Below are 24,936 nucleotides of genomic sequence, written 5' to 3'. Positions count from 1 at the left end.
GCTATTTTTTGATAGCTATAACTCAAAAAGTTACATTACAAAGGCTGTAGATACAGGGATGGGTGGAAAATCAGGGTCATTTTTGCAACCGTTATACCACAATATTCAATTGAATAGTGTCCTTCAAGTTGTCATTTTTCAAAGCTATATACCCATTCCAACAGTGTACCCACTTATTAAAAAATACTAGAGGCCCTGTGCACAAAATTCACCCCGACCTGCATCCTTTCCAATCTGGGAGCCCTCAGGGGATGTCCTACTGACAGCTTAGGCCTGCTCCCCATGGTTCTCTGCTTTCTGTGGACCTGCCTGCTCATCGCCACCGCAGGTCCTGCTGTCTGCTCTCATTGGGGTCCTGCTTGCCCCTTGCCACCACGACCAGGGGAAAACAGGGCCCTAGTGTCTGCTCTCGGCAAGGGGCAAGCAGGGCCCTGCTGTCTGCTCACTGTGTGGGCCCTGCTGTCTGCTCTCTGCGGGGTCCTGCTTGCCCCTTGCCGCTGTGGCCAGAGGCAAGCAGGGCCCTGCTGTTTGCTCTCTGGCTAGCAACCGCGGCCAGGGGCAAGCAGGGCTCTGCTGTCTGCTCTCAGCAAGGGGTAAGCAGGGCCTGCTATCTGCTCTCTGCGGGGTCCTGCTTGTCCCTCACTGCCGTGGCCAGAAGTAAGCAGGGCCCTGTTGTCTGCTCTCTGCGGAGGCCTGCTTGCCCCTCACTGCAGCGAGGGCTAAAAGGACGATTCCGGCGTGGCTGAGGGGACTGGGTGCCACCATCTTTGTGATGGAGTGATGGTCAATTTGCATACCCCCTCTTTATTAGATAGGATAATTAGAGCCTTTCTCAGAATCTCCTTCTAAGGAGGGGGTTATAAGCCAATGAAATTCATTCTTTTACTGACCCATTTTATTCAACATTCTTGATTCTAGATAATTTTTGATGATTTCTAAATATCAAATCCATGATAAAAGAATTTTGAACCTTGGCCAGTGTTGTGCAGTGGTTAGAGCATCATTCTGAGCACTGAAGGGTCTCGAATTTTATTCCCAGTCAAGGGCACCGTGCCTGGGTTGCATGGCTCCGATCTGGGAGGGAATCAATCGATGTGTCTCTCTCACATCAATGTTTCTGTCTCTCTCTCCCTCCTCCCTCCCTCTCTTTCTCTTCCCTCCCTCTCTCCTTCCCTCTCTTCTACTCTCTAAAAATCAATTTAAAAATATCCTTGGGTGTGGATTAATAACAATGAAGAAGAAGAAGAAGAAGAAGAAGAAGAAGAAGAAGAAGAAGAAGAAGAAGAAGAAGAATTTTGAAACTGACCTTCATCAAGGCTATTTTTAAAGAATGTAACCCAGACTTTGAAAGCAATCCAAGAGAAGCATTCTAAAATGTTTAAAACAAAGGCAGTATCACTGGAATAATTGGAGAACATGACAAACCTGATTCCTTTGAAGTGATTAACTGTTTTGTGTGTACCTTTACTATAATATTTTTTAAAACATTGATTTAAATTAGGTCATATAAATAGATACCTATCCACTATAGCTAAATTTGGGGGTTCAGTATATTTTAATTGAATGTCAAATACATTTTTCTCCTAAAGAAGCTTAGTGTTGATTCTCATGCTGTAAATTGAACCAAACTTACTGTACTTTTTTTTCTAATTGCTTTTTAGATAATTTTTTTGGAAAAGAATATGTTTATGCTCATATCATCTCAGTTCGGTGTTGCTATCATAAGGATTTCTAGAACCTAATATCTTAGATACTGCTTTTGGTGGCCTTTTAAACAACCAGTTTGTGCAAACTTTGTCTCCTAAATGGAGTTGACTTGGATTGTCCTTCAAGGACAATTGTTAAAGAAATGTGTACCTATGATGTTAACCAACATTTAGTAGTAAATTTTGTATTAGAATTTCCATCATCTGGCTATATACATTTGATTCTAAATGTCCCCAAAGTTTACATTAATGAAAAGATCAGGTGATATAGATTCTGAATATATCTACTTTTAGAAAGAAAAAAAAGCTTTTTTAAAATTGGGAAGTGCTGTTTCAAGTTAGCAAATAGAAGCAGAAATCCCCCAATTCCCAGTATTAGTGATATTCACCTTGAGACAGCTTAAAATAGTTTGTTAATGTGAAATGACCACAAGCAGTCGTGTTTTGGGGGTTTTCTAGTCCCAAAGTAGAGGACAAATTCACTTCGTCACTTATTAGAAGAGGTTGTCTCTTCTTCTCTTGAACTTAGAGTTCAATTTAGTTAGTCAATAGACTGGAAGAATAAGAATTGATATGGGCATGAAAGACTTAGAAACCAACCTTAGAATGATTAGCTAGCTGCTTGTTCACGAAGGTGCTACATGTATTTTACTTTTGCCCTCTTTCTGTGCCACCTCCAGCAGGTTTTTATGGGACTTATAAAAGCTAGTGGCCCAGTGTATGAAATTCATGTACATTAAAAGGGGATTAATTAGAGGAAATATTTTAATATTGCTACTTGCCCTTTCTCTATAATAAAAGTGTCAGAGATGAAAGAAAATTAGTAAAATGTATATTAAAATCTTCCTCCTGTCAGAGTCTGGGGCACACCACAGCACCCAGAGTCAAGTCCTCGCCTACCCACGAGTGCCTCAAAATTGCACGATACCCAGACCCAGCCGCCCCCCACCCCGCATTGGGCTAGATCCAGACCCAGCAGCCCACCCTTGTCAAGCCCCGCTGGGCAGGGGGTCACAGCCTCAGGTCTCTTGGCCTGGTGCCGAGTTGGGGGGCATGGCCTGAGGTCCCCCAGCCCGGGCCGGGGCGGGGGGTGAGCCTTGAGGTCCCCCGTCAAGCCCTGCTGGGCGGGGGGGTGTGGCCTGAGGTCTCCTGGCCTGGCGCCAGGGTGGGGGGCGCGGTCTGAGGTCCCCCGTCAAGCCCCATGTGGGGAGGGGAGTGCAGCCTCAGGTCCCTACTGATTGCTTGTTAAGGCTCGTTATGGGAACTCGGCCTCCGCTGTGGGTGCAGCCATCTTGTCTTATGGAAACCCCACCTCTGCTGTGGGCGCTGCCATCTTTGTGGCAGAGTGATGGTCAATTTGCATATTCCCTCTTTATTATATAGGATTGCAGATTTGGAATCTTAAGGTCTTAATGTATGGGCAACTCATTTAATTTTCCTGAATTTTCCCATCAGTAAAACAGGCATGAAAATACCTACTCACAGGTTGCTTTATGAATCAAATGAGATAAAGTAGTATAAACAATAGCCATAGCTTATGTTTATTGAGAACCTCTTGTGTGCCAGGCACTATTCTAAGGATTTCACATGTACTCACCTATTTCATCATCCCTGAAGTCCTATTATTTTGATTTCACAGTTAAGGAAACTGAGACAGTATATGGTATGGAAACTCTTTGAAACCTCTAAAGCACATTAAACAAATGAAAGCTATTGTCTTAAATATCTGTATAGTATACTTTCCCCTCTCAGTTTGACCTAAGTCCAGCAAATGCTAGCACTATTCAAAGTCCAAATTTGTGTTTTGCTCTGTTTGTTTGAAGATGTTCCCTTTCACCATCCAAGGTTGCCTGAGGATATGATGACGGTGACGGTGGTGTATGATAACACTGAGGCAACAGAGCTCTGTGCAGATCAGCACCTCTACCTCATGCCCATAGCAAAATTATCAATGTATGGCTCCCAGAGAGTACACAACCTCTGAGTCCTTTCTTGGACTGGGAAGTTCTTGACCAGCTGAAGAGCCCAATTTGCCCTGATCAGTTAGTTCACCACAGTTCAACTCCAAGAATACAAAGGATTTCATCCGATTCCAGGGGGAGGCTGAAACACAAAGTTTGGTTCAGATCCTGCAGGCAAAATTACATGGGAAGATCATCAAGCTAAATGGATTGAAAACAGACTTAAAAGTAGTGGCTACAGATGCCTAGGGACAGTAGGGGCACTTCCCAAAGGAACAGGAGGCCCCATCAAGTGACAGGGCTGATGAGCTGGACCACAATAAGAGCCTGGATTTCACACATTTCGAAGGCTTGCCTGGCAAGGGGTTTGCGCCTAAAGGTTCCACTGGGGGGGAAGCCATGTGAAAAGATCCTATAGGTGGTCACTGAAAATTTTGGGAAGATCAAGAATGTGGATATTTCTATGTTTGACCGCTACAGAGAAGTAATGACTGGTGGAAGCTTTGGGGGTTTTTAGCTTCAGCATGCAGACATTTGAGGCCTTTGTACAGTATCGGGAGTCAACTGACTTCATAAAAGCCATGGAGACCCTTTGAGGAATGAAGCTGATGCTTAAAGTGGATGGTGGAAAAGCTCTGGCATGTAACATTAAGATAAGAAGTAGCCAGTTTCTTTTATTTCCCACTGTTCAGGTGGTCCTAAGTAAAAGCTAGAAGGAAGCATCTAGAATAAATTTCCTTAGACTCCACTGGGCTCTGATCAATAGCTCATGTAAATATTTGTGTTGTCATTAATAAATGGATATTTAGGAAGAAAAATAATCCTGATTTGAACATTCTTTTGCTATCAGGCATGCTGCCAGCTGGGGTTTTAAAGTGATTGTTATTATAATCTGGGGTTCTGCCATAACTTCTTGAAGGCATTAAAAGTATGTTTCATGGCTCTTATCAAAGTATCTCATGTGCTTATTCTACTTGACAATCTGCTGAGAGAGAGTTTGAAATCACAAGGAGAACAATTTACTCTCTATTTATTATTGAGATCACAACTTATATTTTCAAGATGCCTGACAGGTAAATTGCTAAAACATAATCCCAACAAACTTGGATTATTTCCTTTCAAACTAAACTCAGCTTATCTGTCTAGTCATGTCACCATATTGATGTCTGACTGCTTAGTCATCTCTTTCTTGAAATCTTAATCCAGCAGAGGAAAAGATGCTGCTAAACCCTCCTTTGTCTCTAAATTAATCTTTAGCATGCATTTAGACTTTTAGCTTAAGTAGCTTCCTATGTATGAATGTGTGTGTTATCTGTGAAGATACTTAGGTTAAAATGTACTTATTTTAAAATTATGAACTACTCAGTCAGACAAAAGATGCAGCAAATACTATAATGATACCCATATACCAGTGCCCAACAGCCCAGTTTCTGACTATCAAAGCCTGTGCCTGATGATGGCATTGTGATGTCACCTGTGACAATTAAGTGAGCTCCTCAAGGTTCTGCCAAAGAAAATCCTGAAGCCCGCAGGACTGTTAGGAAGGCTTAGCGGAAGTAGTAGAAGAGTATGGGTACTAGGATATAGAGAGAATATTTTTAATTCATTTGGTTTTGAATTTCCCATGCCCAAATTAGTTTTATTTCTGTGGCCTGAGACACACTGGCCAACTTTTATAATGAAACTTTGAAATATTTGGGGGCAGGTTATGTATGATACAACCAAACACTTCCGTGCAGGAGCTATAAGGAGACGAAACCAAGAAACGCTAAAATTACAAGAACTGGAGGAAGAAAGCAAAGAAAAGAAGAGAGACAAGGAAGTCTGTAAGGTAAGGAGACCAACTCTAACAATGAGGGTGTTTTGATTTATGGATTTATCTCTTTGGATGAATGGCTAGACTTTATAGAAAGATTACATTCAAGTGGGAGGGGGCAGGAATTGGCTCAGATTGGAGAACTGCACAGTTCTTTCAGCAGTGCTGTTACAAAGCCAAAATGACAAAAACAGTTGAAAACAAGAGACTTTAAAAGACAACATCCTTGTTAGGGAGAACAAGCAATGAGAAATAATGGGACTAGCCTTATTAAACTAAAATGATTTTTTAAAAAGAACCAGGAACTTTTATAGTGAAAATTCTAGCCTACCAAAATTTTTAAAAGATACCAATTTACCTAAATTTACCAACTTTTACCTAGCCTACAAATCTAAAATGCTTTTTAATTAAAAATAAACAAACCTCTTTTCAGGTCTAGAAGAGGTTTTCTTCAACGGGACGGTCAATATTCAAACTAACCCATAGGCAAGAAGGTATGGATTGATTTATTGGGACTATACTTCTTGTTGGCCTAAGTTCTTTCTGTGAACCTTTATTCCTTTGAATTTATCATTGTTTCCCAATTTAGGAGATTGAGACTAGAAAGTACTATTGGATTGTCAAAGGTTTTCCAAGGTACAAATGGGCCAGAACTTCTGGGCTCTGAAAACCAGTTTTACCTCCTGGCCCCTCCCCTTGCATGTTTATTCTTCCATTTTTTCTTGTAAATTACAGCCATTCAAAAAGGAAGATGAAGAATATCTTTCCTTGTGTCTCTCAGTTTTTTAGCTGTTGAAGTGATAGGAATTACTTGAGGTCACGTCTGTGAAACTTGGCCAGAAGTTGTGGCTAGTCAATGTAAGTATTCCCCCAAAATTTCTAGACCGAACATGCAGTTTAGATAATCCTCCAGCTTTTGGGCTAAGTTCTCACTCAGATAATTGTCCTTTTTTGTGTTTCTTTCCCCATGTTTCCATAAGGCCTAACCAAAACAGTTTACATTTTCAGAAAACAGCAGTTAAAAAAAAAGCCCAAAATCTTCTAAGCCAGTATGTTTTTTTATGATAGTCTACTGTGTTGTAATATATATGAAGGACAGTTCTCACCCTTAAGGTTTTCTGAGTGCTTTGACTTACCTTTATTTGCCTATGTAAAACCAGCTCATGGAAGGGTTTTTTTTGTGTTTTTTTTTTAAATATATTTTATTGATTTTTTACAGAGAGGAAGAGAGAGGGACAGAGAGTCAGAAACATCGATGAGAGAGAAACATCGATCAGCTGCCTCTTGCACAGCCCCTACTGGGGATGTGCCCGCAACCAAGGTACATGCCCTTGACCGGAATCGAACCTGGGACCTTTCAGTCCGCAGACCAATGCTCTATCCACAGAGCCAAACCGGTTTTGGCTCATGGAAGGTTTTGATCTCAAGAAAAATGAAATAATTACTGTGAAAGCTGGTCCAGTAATCCCTGACTGTGGTTTGAGAAAGTGGAGGCTAGAGGCCCCTCCTTCAAATTCTGTAGTTTTTTTTTTTTTTGTATTGTCAGTGTAAGGTCTCCAGTACTTGCTTCTAATTAATCAACTCAATTATGCGTCTTTCTCCTTTGATGGATGCATCACAGTGTCTTTTATCTTTAGTTGTCTCTGCCAGGCCCTGGGGTTAGCAGTGAGAGATTCCTGCAAACCTAAATGATTTGTCATTTGTCCATGTTGCCCTCTTCTCTCCTCACCCACAGTGGGGAAGGAGTGGGGAAGAGAGCAGATGCCAAATAAATACCTTCTGAATGGTTGCCCTTTAATCATTGTCCAGAAAAAGAAAGGACGAGAGGAAAGCCCAGGAAGAGAGGAAGAAGGCCAGGGTCAGGAGGTGACCCCCTGAAGGGACAGACACCAGCAAAGGAAGCGGGACAGAGTCAAAGCTGAGCCGCCTGGAGAGCCCAACTCTTCGGAGGAGTGGGAAGAGAGGAAGTTCCTACTGGCTCAAGGCAGGTGGAGGCCATTTGATTGCTACTGGTGCTCCTGAGGAAAATTGTAGTAAGGCTCTTTCCCATTCGTTCATTGTTCAGTTTTGGTAGGAGACACAACTCTTCCAGTTAAGCTATCACCTGTTTAAAATTGATTCTATGGAAGGCACATTGCAGTTTTTCAATAGGCTGATCTCTAGTAACCCCAATCATGGGTTTCCAAAAGGTGTACCCAAATTCTCTCAAGGAATTGTGTCTTACCCTTGCCATCTGTAACACACATGTTGTGTTGCTAAACTTCAAGACAGTTTTACCCAGGGCAGTATAGCCAGTGTATCTACTTTTCTAGGTTCCTAATGGATGTAACAGAAAATGCCAGGGGGAAGAAATGGATGGTGTGGGTGTTAGTTTTGTAGTCTTCCATTAACTTTACATGTCCATTTATCTGCAACAGTTTGAATGAGAAGGGAGAGCCTTGAACAGATAGCTTTGTATAGCAAGCTCATGTCAATTAGTCCTAAAGTATTTGCTAAGGAATTTCTCATATCACACTGCAATTGTTTTATTTGGAAACTTCCAATTTTGGAACTTCTTTTCCCTCCACTTACAGAAAGGCTCCCAAACTGTTCATTTAAAAATCCATATTCAGTGTTTGTTTTTTTTAAATATATTTTTATTGATTTCAGAGAGAAAGGGAAAGGGAGAGAGAGATAGGAACATCAATGATAAGAGAGAATCATTGATTAGCTGCCCCACACTGGGGATCGAGCCCGCAACCCAGGCATGTGCCCTGACCAGGAATCGAACTGTGATCTCCTAGTTCATAGGTCGATGCTCAACCACTGAGCCATGCTGGCCGGGCCGTATTCAGTGTTTTTAAATACTGTACAAAGGGTAAATGGCATTAGTTGAGTTGATTTAATGTATATTTGAAATCTCAGTCTTCTCATTAATGTGAACAGTCCGTGAAATCAGGATCAGAAAAATATTGCATTTCCACTTATAATAAGGGTAGCTGGATCTTTTAAAATTTACCTTAATGACCACTGAAGAATTTCTCTTTAAATGTGAATGATGCCTAATTCTTGGCCCCATTGATACCTTATACTGATTATGCAATTCCCACATTCTAATCCTAGTTAATGGGTAAGCACTATGCCATGATTTGCACCAGGTGTCAGTAGAAGCACTATACAAACTCTCCCAGCAGGGTGGGATTGTGGGCAGCACCTTTCACTTGCCCTGCAGTTGTGCAGAGCATATAGCACCACAGATAGAACCATTGTCATTGGCCACATTTTCTACTCGCTGTGTTGCTTCTGACAGAGGGCGGGCAGAGACACCCTCACCTGCAATCCATAGGAAAAACTGGAATGAAAAACAGAAAGAAGACAGGTTACCTTTCAAGTCAGTTGACTCTCTTGTAGACACGTTTCACTCAACAATTGTTTTTTTAGTTGTTGTTGTTGTTGTTGTTGTTCTAGGATTTTCTGGGAGGGCTACAGAGCATTTCTTATTCCTCTTCATATCCCCAGTTTGTGAACAAATAACAAAAGGGTCATGTGCTTTGAAAGTATGTAAATTGTCGTGCCTTGTAACATAAAGATGGGCACAAATCTAGTAAAAGCAGCTCATATTAGACCGAGACATTTAATTTTATACCTCGAAATCCAAATTTTCTTTGAACATTTTAATCTGTTTAGTTTTTTTATGTCAGACTTTTAACCTTTTTCTTTGAAGGAATCCACACAGTTTAACCCACAAGAAGTAGATGTTGCAGGCCCTGAAGCTAATCATGGTCTGGGGAATACATTGGAAACTCTAAAGAAAGAAAAGATAAATACCCAATATCTTCAAAGTCAGGAGAAAGAACTAAGATACAGGTTGCCAGTTTAGATCATAAATGAAAACAAAATATGGAGGGAAGAAATAGGGCTCAGTTACATGAATCTTCCCTCCATTGTAGAAAAAATGGAAATAATTCAGTCAGAAAAAAGGGAACTGGACAATTATCCACCAATGAATGCAATGACATTTTTGACTTTGACCAGAATTCCTTGCAAATTGCATTAATTCAAGGTCAGCCTCCTGAGAAGGAAGACCACCTCAGTTCTAATAACTATCCTTCCATATTAACTGAGCAAGACCATGGCAAGAAAAACCGTGAAACATGTGACCTTATTGACTTTCTATTAAACCAATATCATCACATTCCAAAATATCCTTCTATCTGCCTAGAACCAAGTCACCCAACAAGCACACGTCAGTGGCAGAGATCTGTCCATGCTACAGGAAATGGATTTCAAATCAATTTGAGAAAGTACAAATGTGACTCAACCAGGTTGAGTCAAATGCAAAACCTGCATACTCAGGATCCTGTGCAAAAGCCACAAAATAGAGCAAAAGTATATTATGCCAAAGGATGTTCTAAGGAGTTTAAAAATCATCGCAAGGACACAGCCAGTGAAGCTGATGATCAATTGACCCCAACTGATGGAAAGGGCCCTCTGTTGGAAGAGACCCATGCTTACCAGGTCAAAGATTCCAAATCCGGAAGTCAAAGCCAATTTTCCTCACCCAAAATGTCAGCAGAGTTGGAGTTGGCAGATTTCCTCGAGGAAATTAGTAGTGATTCTGAATGCTTCAATGAAACCCTCATCTTAAACAAGGAGGAGGAAGAGAAATCTGTGGCCATATATGAAAATGCACCCGAAAGAGGATCTCTCGATGCTGAAGTCATCACTAACAATCAAGAAATTAGATCAAGTCAGCCAACCTTGTATTCAAAGTGTAAACATTTTGGGGAGGAGAAACACTCTAAATACCAGTTTAGGAAATCAGTCAAGAGGTTCAAGTATGAACAAAGATGTTCATTGCTTGAGGGTGAAAACAATTTCATGAGAGTTGAGAACAGCAACAGCAAACTGGAGAAAAGGCGAGGCCCCAAATTCATGTTTGATCAGGGCAACTACCATAAGTCCAGTTCTGGTTCCCTCCTAGGCAATGTCACAAGAAAGAGGAGGTGGTTCCGTAATAATACATTTTACCAGAGAGTGAACTACAGGCCCTTTCATGTTCCAACATCATCAAAATTTACTAATACTTTCTATTCAAGGCGTTTTCCCCAAAGAAGACAGACTATGCGGAAGGCAAGATATAACCAGAATGTAAGAAGATTCACAAGACATGAGAATTCTACATATTCCAGGCCAACTTCTGATAATTATAATATTAGATGTCACAATCAGAAGCACACTGGAAATAGAAGCTATTTATAAAACAACTACAATAATTCTTTATACTTTGAAGGTCTCTTAGATCAGGAATACCCTTATTCACAATAAACAATTTGCAAAAAGAACATTTAAAACTAAGTATAGCTGTGTAGTTAGCAACAACAAGAGCAAGTGAGAAACATTTAAAAGCTTGAGCAAGGTCAAATGAAAAACCTTGTTTCTCTTGCCAAACTATAAAACATAGGTCAAAATCACTGCAGGTGTGTTGGCAAGCTTTTGAAATACAAAACATCCAGTTTCTGAAAGTTGATAAAACAATGTGCTTGCAAAACTTCCTGATCTAAGAGCAGACATTTCTACAGTTCAACTATAACTTTAATTTGGTGCCATTGAAAGAGCAAATTAACATCGAGAAGTATTGAGATAGCCTCTTTGACCCTTTAGCTATCATAAGGTCATCATTTAATATCAGTTATCTTCAAAGAGGACAACAGTGGATAAGGATCTTTTCACGTGTTCTTTGATTTCGTCAGAACACCATGTACAACAAACTTTCCTAACTTTCATCTAGAAACAACTATGTATAAAAGAAATGAGACAACAGCTAGAACATAGACTTCTTCATATCATTAGAGGTTTTCATGAGCACCCATCAGAAGGAAATTAATCTTAATATGTTCATAGTACTCGAAGAGTTTTCCTTCTAGAAACAAAGTATTGGAAGAAGAATAAAAAAGGGGCTCAGATTTGTCCTTTAGGCTTAAAGGGACAGTGGACTATTAGCAGAGTTGTTTTTGAAGAAACCTATAATATTCCAGCCTAGAAAAGCAACAGGATTGAAGTGATACAACCAGTGGGACTTGGTGGGACTTGCAAAAGGAAATATTGAAAGATCCTTGGGCACCAATAATGGCACTTGGGAAGAGAAGACATGACAGTATTCAATTTCAGGTTACATAATCCTTTCAGGGTTGGATGACATCAGTTTGTAAAAAGCCACTGGATAGTCCCAAAATGACTTTTTAAAAACAGTAACAAGTGACTCCTCAATCCTCAATAATGCCATGGAGTTAGGAAGAGTCAATGGCAATGCCCATAGTTTTCTACCTGGGGAAAGTTATATGTGTACCAGATTTGTAAATTCTTAAGCAATTTATCTTTTTATCTACTGTTTTTGGAGTTCTTGAACATGCTTTTTTTACATTGAGATATTTTACAGATTCGTAAAGACTTACATCTTAATGTGCATGTTCTGTTGAAAGCTTAACTGATTCATTCTGCCTTATGTTGGATTTAGAACCTCAGGGCCAGTAGGTGACCTTTTATCTCCAACAAAACTATATCTGACTCAGCAACTGAAGACATCGATAGGATCAGACTACCAGCAGCAGAAAATGGTGATTTTCATCTGCAAAAGTATAGAAGGCAACATTTTCATACCATTTGCAATAGTCCTAACTTGATAAAACAGTACCAGCTGGTAAAACCAAGGTAGGATGTCAATCAATGTGGTTGCCCAGAGTGATGAGGCACAACGTGTATTCATAACCAGCCTCTTGAGCAACCTGATATCTGAAGGGGCTAGAAATCTTCTCATTTATCTAAAGTGAGAGCCACTTGTTGTTTCATTGACATCTTCTAGTCACATTCAATAGAAGTATGCTAGTCCATGCAAAAGTTCAGAAGTGACTGTAGCAAAACAGGTTATGTTTACTATTAAGATAACCAACAAATTATTTGTTGGCTCTCTTTTCTTCAATTTCACTTTTAAGCCAGTTATTCTACCATCAAAACTAGGTTTGGCTTGTCAAATCTGAAAAATCGCTCATGGGGCGAATGCCTTTTCTCTTCTGAAGACTGGCACTGACTATTAATGTTCAAAGTACTGTTGTCCAAGCAGCCTTTTAAAACTATTAATGGCTTGTATTTTGTCAGACAACTTTCTGCAACCAGGTATTATTCTCTTTCAATGAGACCCTGCCTGTTTATTTTCTCATGTTCCCTGCCATTGAAACAAGGTTATGGGTTTATAATGGAAAGCAGATTATGTTCCAGAAAACAAAAAAAGAAAACACACCTCAATTTCTTATTTGATCATTTTTCTTTGTAGAGATTTTAGTCATGGAAATAATTTGCTGCTCATAAAGACGTAAAATAAAATAAAAAATTTAAAACAGCATGTGCATTTTTTGTATAATAGAGCTGGTGCTAAGTTAGATCTGTGTAATAATTTCTGTCTTGTTTTGTTTTGTTTGCTAACTAAATACCATCCTGGGGCCTAGAAGAAAATAAAAATGCTGGTTTTATGTTTACTTTGGAACAACCTTGGGTTTTTATGTCTTGTTATAACATTCTAGATTTGACTAAACCTCTTATTTTGTGTAGGACTTAAATGTGGAAGATAATTGTACTTTTCAACTGAATGATTTAGTAGGGAATGGAACAAAACTAAAAATACTATTATTACTTTCTATTAATTAACATTGTTATTCTTTATTGTGCTGTTATTTAATTGGGGCAAAAGTGTTTTCTCGTATCTTTTTTCTATGTCCTATGAAGTAAGGGCCTGAACTTTAAAACTGTTCTCATATTTTTCATTGTATGTACTTCTGATAGTGTTTTAAGAAAGCTCAAAATTTGTCAAGGTATTTTTGTCAGTTTGTTTGAATTGCTCAGGTAGAAAGCCATGGAAACTGGTAATTTTGAAAATATGAACCAAATAAATGTATTTGTATTTATTACAATACAGTTTAAATGTTAACTTTTAAATAAATGCTGATAATTCCATGCTAGTTTCTACCTATAGAATGCTGCCTTGCATTAATATTGTTAACCATCTGTAATGTTAAAGAAATAATGCACATTCAATTTTCAGATAGATTAAAAATAAAATTGTTATAGTGAATAGAATCTTGGTTCATTTACCATATTATTGGCTGCAATGTTGGACATCTACAATAACATTTTCTTCTTTTCAAATGTTTTTATTGATTTTAGAGAGAGAGGAAGGAAGAGGGAGAGAGAAAAACATTGATTGGCTGCCTCCTGCATGTCCCTACTGGGGATCGAGTTTGAAAATGAGGAATGTGCTCTGACCAGGAATTGAACAAGTGACCTCTCGGTGCATGGGACAATACCCAACCAACCGAGCCACACTGGCCAGGACACTATAACAACATTTTTTCTATGAAAATATACATCTATAGTTTCAATATTATTTCTATGCAACTTTTCCCTTTATGATGCTAGTTAATGGAAATTGACTTTCAGAGATCATGAAACCACAGTTTTATTTTCATTTTGGATAAATTGAAATTGGGATATCGGAACTTATGATTCTTCTTCCTTCAACCAAAGTTTTACCAGTGCTGTGGAAAGGTAGCAAAAGGACTTCATGGAATCTCATCTCATCCCTTCAGCCATTGGTGGAAGTATTAAAGTTATACAATGTTGAAAAACAAGTGTGGGTGTGGGCTGGGTGTCTAGTCTGGTGCAAAGTTTAGACAGTTATGCAGTGTCCCAAAACAGGTGTGGGTGTGAGCTGGGGCCTTAGTAATCAGTCCTTGACCATTCATGAGTTAACTGTTCTTTCACATGAAATGTACAGCAAACTGCCTCTAAGTATCCTATATAATAAAAGCATAATATGCAAATTGTCCCCTCTGGCGGCCGGGAGATCGACCAGGAGTTTGACCATTCGCTATGACATGCACTGACCACCAGGAGGTGTCAGCAAAGTGGTGCTGGCAGTGGGCGGCAGTGGAGGCACTGCTGGCCCCAATGCGCCCCAATGAGTGGGACCACGATGGGATGGTGGAGCAGGTGAGCGGGCAGCGCCAGGCCAAGGTGGGTGAAAGCAGGGCCCGATCACCCTGCAGATGGCGACCAGCGGCAGTGGTGGGGGCAGGGCTGCTGCCCAGCTCCCAGGCACTGAGGGACCCAGGCAGGGGGGCCCTGGCCCCGATGGATTGCCCCGCAGGTGGGATGGTGGAGCAGGTGAGGGGGCAGCGCCAGGCCAAGGCGGGGTGCCAGTCAGGGCTGCTGGGCTGCAAGGCTGGAGATGCGAGCTGGGGCCCAATCCCTGCAGGCCACCCTGAGGGACCCCACCTGTGCACGAATTTGTGCACCAGGCCTCTAGTTATTTATATAAGGAAGGCAGAGTGTCCAATCTGGGCACTTGAGAGCTGAAAGGGTCCTTTTTGGGTTCCAAGAGCTCTTTCTGAAACAGCAAGGACTGTATGGATGCCTTTTCTGGATCTTGAATTTGCCCTCTGAGGTAAGGTGAATGTGACACTATGTAGAGGTCACAAATTTGTGTAGATACTGAAAAGACTTAGAAAATGTTGCTTTAGACCCAGAGATGCTGATTGTGAGAACAGTGTTTCTGTAGGAGTTGGACAAAAGCAGGTGGAGAGCAAACATGTTCACCTGACACTTTCCCCACTGGCCCATAGTGGTTCCCTTATCTTGAATTGCCTTTTACATAAAATGGCTTATGAATATGTGAACTGGATGTGTAATTTCTTTAGATTCAAGTCCTAACTTACAATAATATCTTTTTACATGTAGTTAATACAATGTTGATTTAGTTCTGAATGGAGGGAAATAAGGCTACTTGGGATTGAAGCTTTAACCTGGCATTAGACAAACCCATTTAATTTTGTAAAATAAGTAGCCTAATCTTAACATCTAAATGGGATTTCAGGCTGCAAAGGTGGCCCAAGTTCGTCTCCCACTCCCTTCTCCAAAACATACAGTGGTAAAACAGGTTGCTTGGCACAAAACAGGCAACTTGATTATTTGTTGTATGAAATCTAGTTGGGGAAAAGGGCACATTTAAATAAAAAACCAGGTAATAATATGGTTTAATAACAAAAACATGCAAAGCTGTGAACCTTCTTTCATTCAGGGAGTACATCTCTTACAAGAAAACTGTCAACATTAAACATTAAAAGGCCAAAACACTAATATTCAGAGTAATCAGTTGTGTATGTTTATACAACTGATTATACACTGAGTGGCCAGATTATTATGATCTTTGAACGCATAATAATCTGGCCCCTCAGTGTGTATGTGTGTGTGTGTGTATATGGCCTGGTGCATGAATTCGTGCATGGGTGGGGTCCGGCCTGGCCAGGGGGAGGAGACATGGGCAGTTGGCTGGCCTGCCTGCTGGTCGAACTCCTGGTTGAGGGGACAATTTGAATATTAGCCTTTTATTATATAGGATATACACTGAGTGGCCAGATTATTATGCGTTCAGAGATCATAATAATCTGGCCACTCAGTGTATATGCAAATCTAATATCCCCCTTTTGACATGAAATGAATGAACTTTGCTACTCTAAGGATTCTTGACTACTTAACTGATCAGATGGTACATTAAAACAAAACTCTGCCTAGTTGGATAGCTCAGTGGGTTAGAGCATCATCCCGATACCCCAAGGTTGCCGGTTTGATCCCTAGTCTGGGCACATACAAGGAGTGACTGATGAATTCATAAATAAGAACAAAAAAATCGATTTAAAAAACCTCAAAAGTCTGCTTTGGCATTTGGTAGCAATCCCTTCAATAAAATTATCCCTTTATATCCTTGCTATATATAGACCTAAAGCAGAGGTCTGCCTTTGAGTTTAGAAAGTTCTTATTTAAAGAGGCAGAATTTGACAAGTCACAAAAAATCAATTCAATCCACTATTTAACAGCTGATATTTGGTATGTGGTGGGAGGATTCTATGAAGTTTTGCCCCTTTATTTGTTTCTTCTGAAATACAAAAAAAAAAAAATCACTCAAAAGTGAAACTCTTGATATTTAAGCTAAAGTAAAGTGATTAATCTGGTTCCTTATATTTGTTTTTTTTTTTAAATAAAACAACCCACCACACTATATTGGGTAAAACCATTTTATTAACTGACTAAAGCACTTCATTTTGATTTGAGGTAAAACCATTAAACATGGTTCACAAGAAAATACAAGGAAAATACTATTCAACTACAATTACAAGAGTTTAAAACTTCACTAGTTGTTCACATAACACAAAGTCATACAACTGTACAGTCTACTTAGCTAAGTTTATTGTTAACCATAAGACCAATATCAAAGACCTAGACACTTGACTACTACTCTTGCAGTGGCTCTAGTTTTGTGACAAAAGAGTTAACTGTTACCACTTTATGAATATACTTTACTTCAAAAACCACTTGGCTAGTGATGTGCACTGTTTTCTCATTATTCAGGGGTGTGTGAAGGCTCTTAGTAGAGCAAACATCTGATCTACATGCCCCTCATGTCAAATAACCATTGCTCCACCATGAACATGGAGATTAGAAAGATAGCCCTATAATGTTCTTCATGTATTTATATTTTTAGGCAAGCCAGATTTTCCCCAAAGCTTCCTTTTGAATGTTCAGATCATGTTTTAATCCTCACTGTAGAGAACAGTTAGTGAGGGTGTCCAAGTGTCTGAAGGAGGACAATGATGCTGTCTAGAAACAATTAATGTATTTCTTCCAACTAAGACCAGCTTTGAGATTTCATTTTCTTACTGGACAGCTCTCTTTAATAAAGATCAAAACCTTTGGGACACTGCAGATTTGCTTTAGAGATGGAATTCATGCAGTTAAGTCAATTGAGAAATAAGGAATTTGCTGTCTTTAGAGAACATCATGACTAAAAGTTGATCCTTTGTTCTTAGTGCTTGAAGGACTCTGCACATTTTGCATTTCTTCGTGTTTGGGGGAAATACCCAAGTCTTACCTATCTTTTAGGAATAACAAATTTAAATTCAGCCTGTACTAACTACAGATAGAAGAAAAACAGTACTAACATTTGTATTACAGCACTGCAGTTCACTTTCTGCATTTATGACACACAAACATCATGCACTCTAAGAAGTTAATTTTTTCAGTGTCACTAGTGATGTTAATTAAAAAAATTTACAGCAAGTTCAAAACTTTTCTAAATATTGAAATCACCACATTTTAAAGACAGACTGGAATGTTACAAATGATTCTGCAAAATACAAAAATAGATATGCATCCATGAATGCTTTAATCGTTTTTCCGAGCATTCTCATCTTTTGGTTCTTCCTCATCTGAGTACACAGTGGGCTCCTCCCCCTCCTTCAGCAGTTTGCCCACGTGATGATACTTGACTGGATAGAAAAAACACAAATGGTCAAATCACTACCACATTTCATGTTAAAGTACTGGTTAGAGGCCTACAATCTACTTAGCAATGTGTTGGGCTTCTTAGAGTTTTGTTCAGAAGCAACGTCTGACAGAGTGTGCAATGAGTATACAAATGAATGTACAAATGTTTAGAAGGCTCATTATGAATTAGTTAGAATATGCTTTAGAAAATGTACAGAAGGATTTGGGTAGGGATTTCCAGAAAATGAGAACACCACATACAAAAGCATGCAGGTGAGACTGAACATACCTGGGAAGCAATAAAAAGACCAAGTTGGCAGGAGTAGAGTAGGAGCAAGGTTGTCTAAGCAGTGTGGGGAAATAGTATAAAGGATGTAGAAAGCCAGCCTGACGAGTCTGGACTTACCTTATATGTGGCAAAGGGCACTGAAGGTTTATGACAAAGGTCTGACAAGGTAAAATAGTGCTTTGGCAACAGTGGTATCACTGCCATGTTGAGGGGAGATGACAGTAAAGGAGAGACCAGAAACAGGGTGACCAAGAGGCCGGCAAGCATGCACAGGATCAAGAGTCAGGAGTAGGGGGGTGTTGGTGTGGGAGGGGAAAGGGAAGAACATATGGTAATTTAAAGGATAACTGTAAACATGAGTTAACGAAGTAAAGATTGGAGATTCTATGGACCGAAATGGGGACTCTGGAGGGGAACATGATGGATTTATTACAAGGACTGGATAAATTAGTATTGGTAAGTAGGTCCTTGGAAACCTCTGATAAAGTTCAATCAAATTGTGGGGATAGGAAGCATATTGTAGGGAATAAGGAGGTACAGAGAGGAAATGAAGCAGTGCTTAGGAACAACCACTGGTTGTTTGACAGTGGAGGGAATGAATGATAATATCTAGTGGATGGAGATGAGAGCAGGAGATGAAAATTTTCCCCAAAAGGAGGAAAAAGCTATACAATGTTAAAGCAAGTGGTAAAGGAGGCATAGCACTGGAGATGTTGGAGAAAACAGATTTAAGAGGATAAACTGGAATGCAAAAGACTTGGGAAGAGATAGAGTCAGCAAACCACCACCATAATGGCTGGTTCCTTGTGGCCAAGCTAACACAGGGTTAATCATCTCAATGTCAGAGGCCAAGAGGACAGAGCCTCCTCTTTCCGAATATGGGTAGGAATTAAAGGAGTACCAACCTGTCTAACCAGGTAATCTGAGCTGCTTTTGTGTGAAATAATCACCAGGATCAACTGGAACTTCCCTATCTGAACATATTATAAAGGTCCCTAGGGTGCTTGGACTGTGCAAGACAAATAAAAGCTGCGGGTGCTTGAGAAACATGCCTTAAGGGGAATCCACAGCAACCCTGAGTATAGCTGAAGTTTCACAACAACAATTGGGACTAAGCTTAGTTTAAGGGGGGATGGGAACCACACTTTTTACCCCACTGATGAAGGCAAGCCCTACAAAACAGAGCTTTGTAAGTTATAAATTACAGCTCATTGGTTTCATATAGAAGAATCTATTGTTACAAAGGCATCTTGAGGATGCAAAAAATGAGGGACTATGTTAGATAGCTGAATTATGTTTTCCAAGTAAAAAGACTTGCCTCTAGCCTTTTGAAAGCTATGCTTAGTCTGACTGGGATCCAAACTCTAAAGGTAGAGCCTTATCTGACTAATTATTAACTAAGAACTCTCGCTGAAGTCAGCATTAGTTTTAAAGAAAATGGTTGGATTTAGGGGAAAAAAGCAATATAATCAGTAATATTTAGCTGATTATAGGGAACAGCAAATAGGAAATCACATTTTAAATGAAAAAAATTTTCCTTAAAGAAATGATCATGGTCTTTATATACTGTTTCAAAGCTGGGAAAGATTATTATCAAATTCTTAGCAATGAAATATTGCTGAAGGTATCTTTAAACACTTAAGTTTGACAAAAACCAATTTCTCAGTGCTCAAAATTTGAACTTAACCTCCAAACTTACTTCTCCCCCAAAGACCTCAGCCCATAGCAGAAGCCAGGAAACAAGTGTCTCCTTTTTTTTCTTTTTAAAAATGCAGACACCATTGTTGCTGGGCACATTATAAGCATCATTTATTTGTAGATGAGGCCTATATTTAGGCTCAGTTAGATTCAAAGAGAAGCTGTTTTATAGAATACAAGTCTCCTATTCTTCAGTAGAAATGTGGGTTGCTTTTAAACAGCAAGTTCTACAAGAGAGGGCTTATGAAAACCCCTTTTTCTGTAGCCATGATGGCCGCTCTCCTTTCCCCTCATATCAGTCACCAAATCTTAGTGTGGAATCTGTGCAAACCTTTCAAAAACTAAAAAAACCAGAAACCCGAGATTCCATAGAGAACAAGCTAAAAATTGGTATGCAGTCATGGCAAGTGACTCAGCACTACTGCATTTACTTCAAGCCATGAACTTGATCCGTCCAAGATTCAGGAGCCTATCAAAATGCTCCCAAGTTTCAGGTTATTTAGTAATAACTATTGGACTGCTGTGAATCCCATTACTGGTCGAAATTTGATCCAGCCACAACTTTAAAAAAAAATGCTTACAAGTGAACTGAGAGTCCCAGTCACTCAGGGTCTCCTGCTGGGCAGGAGTGAGGTCAGAAAGGTCATCATACTCATCCTTCAGAGCTTCCTTATCCAGGCAAAATGTGGCGAGGCCCCTGGATGCATCTCTTCCGGCAAACACCCCATATGGCCCCTCTTTAAAAACAAAACAAAACCAAAGACAGAATCTTTATTAGACAGTCAATTTCTCTGTGGTTCATACACAGAAAATGGCTTCCTTACCCATCAACATAGAAAGCCCCTTTTTGGAATATCCTATTTCATTTGGAAACTGTAAGTGATGTTGATACTTTGATCATTATGTAGTGGATACCACAAGGCCTGTTGTTATTAAACATATTTAAATAACTAAAACAATCAAAATATTATACATTATCATTCATTTCCTGTTATTTTAAAATAGCTAATAAAAAGCCATAAATGATGACCTTCGGGGGGCGGGGGGGCTGGTAGGGACTAATAAAAGATAATACACAGGTCATAATTCAGCTTTAAGAGATTGAAAACGGAGCCTGGCTCTGTTCTAGGCACCAGAGCTACACCGGTGAAAGTTATGGTTTCTTAAGATAATAAACACTAAGGTTTTAGTAAATGAGAACATTTCCTTATAAATGTCGACAGAGATCTTTGGTTGCAAGAATGTATTAAACATTAACATGTGGCATCTGCAGGATAAATTCTTTTATGAGATTATCAGTGGTTCAGAAATCTATCCACATGTTACATAATCTTCACTGTCAATAAAGATGCAATAGAACAGAGATAATCTGTCACTCTGTTTTTTGTGGGTTTGAAGGAAGATTAAAAATCCTAAAACTTTCATGGAAAATAGAGACGAAATCAATACCTCAAAATAATTCCATCTAAGAGAGTAGTGAATCATTGTGTAGGTACTTAAAGTGCATATTTAGACTTGTTTAAATATTGTACAAATAAATGAAAAGAATCCAGTGTACTTTAAACAATGTGTTTCCACAAGGTTGATTGAGTAGCAAACCTGACATTAAAGTTTATAGAAGTATGGGTCAAGTTTCAATATGGCCTGGTCAGCTGAAACCTCAATCCACCAGGATTTTTTCTTTTTTACAAATTAGGTGAAATTTATGGTCAACTTTGAAATACAAATAAGATTCTAAAGAAAATGGTTATTTTAAATCATGATTATATGCTACTATTTCCACCAGAGAAGGTAAAAAAAAACCTTCATAGTTTTCTAATGGGAATAGTAGCACCTAGTGCTTAAAAATAGGCCAATTGTACTGGTTTGGACCTCACCATTTCAGAAATTCACAGAATACTTAACCACAGTCTGAGAGGAGCATTAAAGGACTTTGAAGAATGTGTATTAACTAGAATGTAAGCTCCATGAGCAGAGATTTGTGAGAGTGTTTTTGTGTGTGTGTGTTCACTGCCATAGTCCCAGAACCTACAAAAGTGCCATGCATAGAATAGGCACTAGAATGAATAATTCCTAGGAATCCTTTGTAATATGAAGTATCCTTTCCACACAATGTCACATATTCATGGACTTACAGGATGACAGTGCAGGGTAGAGACGTAGAGATCTCACAGGGGCCATCATTTTAAAGAGGGACAACTAAGGCCCAGAGAGAACAGTGCTTGACACTGGGTCACACAGCTGGTCAATGACCCAACCAGGGCTCGAACCCAGGTTGCTCGACTCCTAGTTTTGTGCTTTCTGCACAGGCCTACATTCCTCTCGACTTTGCAAACTAAAATCATATGATGATGCCCCACATGCATGTGTTTTGACTGCTTTATGGTGCAGCTCAGTAATAACAGTTATTTACATGATTATGTTTATTGATAATGCCTCTAGGTGTGCCACCATAAGTGACAAATAATATAGATGTGGTCTTCAAATTATTTTGATAGTTACACGTCTGCAGAAAGTAGATCTAAATGATCCACAAGGAAAAACTGCTAAATGGGAGAGTTCCTTAAGAATTTTAACACATCTGATTTTGATTAGTTGAACTGGGAGAGTAAAACAAAGTGGGAGTGGAGATGGCCAGATTATTGCCTTCTATACTCTTCTCTCTCCAGGGCAGCAGGAAAGAGAGTGTGGTCAGTGTGTATATCAGAGCTCCCTGGTTTTAGAGGAGTCCATATTGGAGGAGCTAAAATCTCTTCTTCCTCCACTGCAAATATGTATTCTATAAAACCAGGCTGAATCTTGAATTGGCCTGGAGAAGTAGCATGTTAAATGCAGATTCCTTGGGATCTTTCATTGTTATGGTGATTAGGTCAGAAATCCCTATTTTTCCTCAAGCTCATCAGGTGATTCTGATCCAACTGGGCTTGAAAAGCCTCACCTCTAAGGCCCCTTCAAGCCTGCCCCTTACAACAGCTCTGCAGTCTTCCACCTTCATTTCTCTTCTGGTTGGCTTTTCCTGAATCCCCACACCCAGTAGCGTTCAGAGCCCTACCCCTTTGTTTCTCAGGATCCTCCCACTTCTCCCTCACTCCATTTTTAATTTTTTTGGCTTCTAGTCCTTTCTCTCTTGCTATAGACTACGGTATTACCTTCTCATCTTACTACATTCCCATTGTCCGCCACATTTGGCCTTTATTCCTCCCTCACCCAGCTCCCTTCTTCCTAACGAACCTCCCTTGTTCATCTTCCAGCTTTTCCCTGTCCGCTAAACACAGCGTGCACACACATACCAAACACATGCACAAACATACCTGACACATGCCATATTCCAAGCGTCCGCACGCGCGCACACACACACCCACATACTCCCGACAAGCCACATACACTGACTACGCACACACAGCGCACACTTACATCACACCCCCACGCACGAAGCTTCTACCTGCTGCTGATCCCATCTCCCTTTCCTTCTCCCACACCCTCACATTCCACCATGGCTACTCCTGGCATCAACGGCCTTCACGTTCTCTCCAAGGCTGGGTGTCCCTCCTCCCACTGCCCCACTCCCCCATCCCCCATGCCACCCTTAAGACAACACCATCCCCTCCTTCCAGGAATCCCCAAATCCAATACCTTCAAAACTCCCCTAACACTGCGTTCTGCTGTGTCCCCCCACACCCTTTCCAGCGCCCCCCCATTTCACCCCCTCCCCCGCCAGCTTAAGCGCGTCAGACTCTGCACACACCCCCACCCGGGCGTTGGCAGGGGCGGGGAATCTGGCCCCCACAGGCCCGCAGCCCTAGAGCACCTCTCGACCCCCGCCCCCGAGCCGGGGGAAGCCGCTCAGCCCCCACCGCCCGCCTCTCCGCCTGCCCGCCCTCACGGACTCGGTCGCCATTCCTCTCCGGGGGCGCCCCGCTTTCCCCTCGCCCCTCCCGGGTTCATCCCCGGGCCGGGCCCCCTTCTTTTGTTTCCACGCCCCGGGGGCCGACCGCCTTAAGGGGGCCTACCGCCTTACCGGGCCCATAGAACTTGCGGCCTTTGGTCACGTCGAACACCTTGCCGTTGATGGCCATGAGTATGCGCGGGTCCTGGACGCCGTCGAAGCATCGCAGCTCGGCGGGGGTGAAGTCGCGCCGCTTAAGGCGGGGCAGCGGGGGCGGCTCGTCGTCGTCGCTGTCGCCGCTGGCCGCCGGCTGGTCCCCGCGCACGATCTTGTACAGCAGGAAGATGCAGAGGCCGAGCAGCAGCAGGTTGAGGGGCGACGTGAAAATCTCGTTCAGCAGCCCGCTCTCCAGCTCGCTCGGGTCGGCGCCGGTCGCCACCACTTCCTCGGCAGCCATGATCGCTGGAGCAAATGTCGGGCCGGACTTGGGAAAGCTCCGGAACTTGAGGCTTTCTCCACCCTCTCGGAGAGCTAGTGGCGCGCTGGGCTAGGCGAACAAGGACTAGGCAGGGGAGGAGGCGGGGCCAGGCGGGGAGGGGCGGGGCCAGGCGGGAAGGGGGCGGGGCCGAAGTGGGCGGAGTGTCCCAGCCTTGTCTGTCTCAAAGCTGCGGATGCGGGCAGCTCAGGCCCCCCATCTTCCTGTGGATCGTGGATCCCCTCCCCCAGTGGTATCCAGCCTCCTCCACTGCTGAGATAGCTGAGCCCACTCCTCAGTTCCACCTGCGAGGCTCCGGAGCCCTCCTGATGCCATCCTCACACCATCCTCGGGCTCACCGGGATGCAGCGTGCAGTCCTCCCGAGCTCCCTGCTAGCTCCTGACACACCGACCCCCTCGGAGAGTCTTGGCTCTACTGGGCTCTGTCTGAGGGCGCCCCCTACCACCTCTCCCCCCGTCCCCCCCCCCCCCCCCCCCCCGCCACCTGATGCACGCCAAACACCGACTCCATTTCCTAGCTTTGGCCTTCTCTCCTGCCTTCTACTCCGAAGCCTCATTTTTTCCCCGGCCATCCTCCTGGACCACGAGGCTTTCTTATAGGAGACAGGAACCTCACTCCTTGAGCTCCTTTTTCCACCTTCAAGACCCAGCCAACCCATTTTCACTTTGGGAACCCCCGTTTGCTCTCTTTGACGGCCTTTTCCCAATCCTCCCCCCAGATACTGTGGGGTAG

General features: G+C 41.5%; 1 protein-coding gene and 1 pseudogene across 2 annotated transcripts; one reads left to right on the top strand and one right to left on the bottom strand.

The window, feature by feature from the left end:
• Positions 1-3,567: 3,567 nt before the first annotated feature.
• Positions 3,568-11,242, top strand: LOC307095356 (A-kinase anchor protein 17B-like; annotated as a pseudogene). The gene is made up of 6 exons: positions 3,568-4,320; positions 5,373-5,498; positions 7,293-7,516; positions 9,199-9,329; positions 9,413-10,613; positions 11,216-11,242. The product of its transcript is annotated as an A-kinase anchor protein 17B-like (transcript).
• A 5,316-nt stretch (positions 11,243-16,558) lies between these two features.
• Positions 16,559-24,261, bottom strand: PGRMC1 (progesterone receptor membrane component 1). The gene is made up of 3 exons (XM_079764327.1): positions 23,840-24,261; positions 20,403-20,558; positions 16,559-17,836 (listed from the first exon to the last, which is right to left on the bottom strand). The coding sequence occupies exons 1-3, from the start codon at positions 24,162-24,164 to the stop codon at positions 17,733-17,735; spliced, it is 585 nt and encodes a 194-aa protein (XP_079620453.1). The 5' UTR covers positions 24,165-24,261; the 3' UTR covers positions 16,559-17,732.
• Between the last annotated feature and the right edge of the window lie 675 nt (positions 24,262-24,936).

Source organism: Cnephaeus nilssonii, assembly GCF_951640355.1.
Source record: "Cnephaeus nilssonii genome assembly, chromosome: X".
Lineage (NCBI taxonomy): Eukaryota > Metazoa > Chordata > Mammalia > Chiroptera > Vespertilionidae > Cnephaeus > Cnephaeus nilssonii.
The sequence above is the reverse complement of the archived record's forward strand: the minus strand, read 5'-3'. Positions and strand labels throughout refer to the sequence as shown.

What these genes read in the sequence shown, in the direction of transcription:
- PGRMC1 (XM_079764327.1), bottom strand. Translation starts at nt 24,164, where the DNA reads ATGGCTGCCGAGGAAGTGGTGGCGACCGGCGCCGACCCGAGCGAGCTG. An exon ending in CCGCAAGTTCTATGGGCCCG is followed by an intron (nt 20,559 to 23,839) that starts GTAAGGCGGTAG and finishes TTGTTTTTAAAG; the next exon opens with AGGGGCCATATGGGGTGTTT. An exon ending in CTGGGACTCTCAGTTCACTT is followed by an intron (nt 17,837 to 20,402) that starts GTAAGCATTTTT and finishes TTTTCTATCCAG; the next exon opens with TCAAGTATCATCACGTGGGC.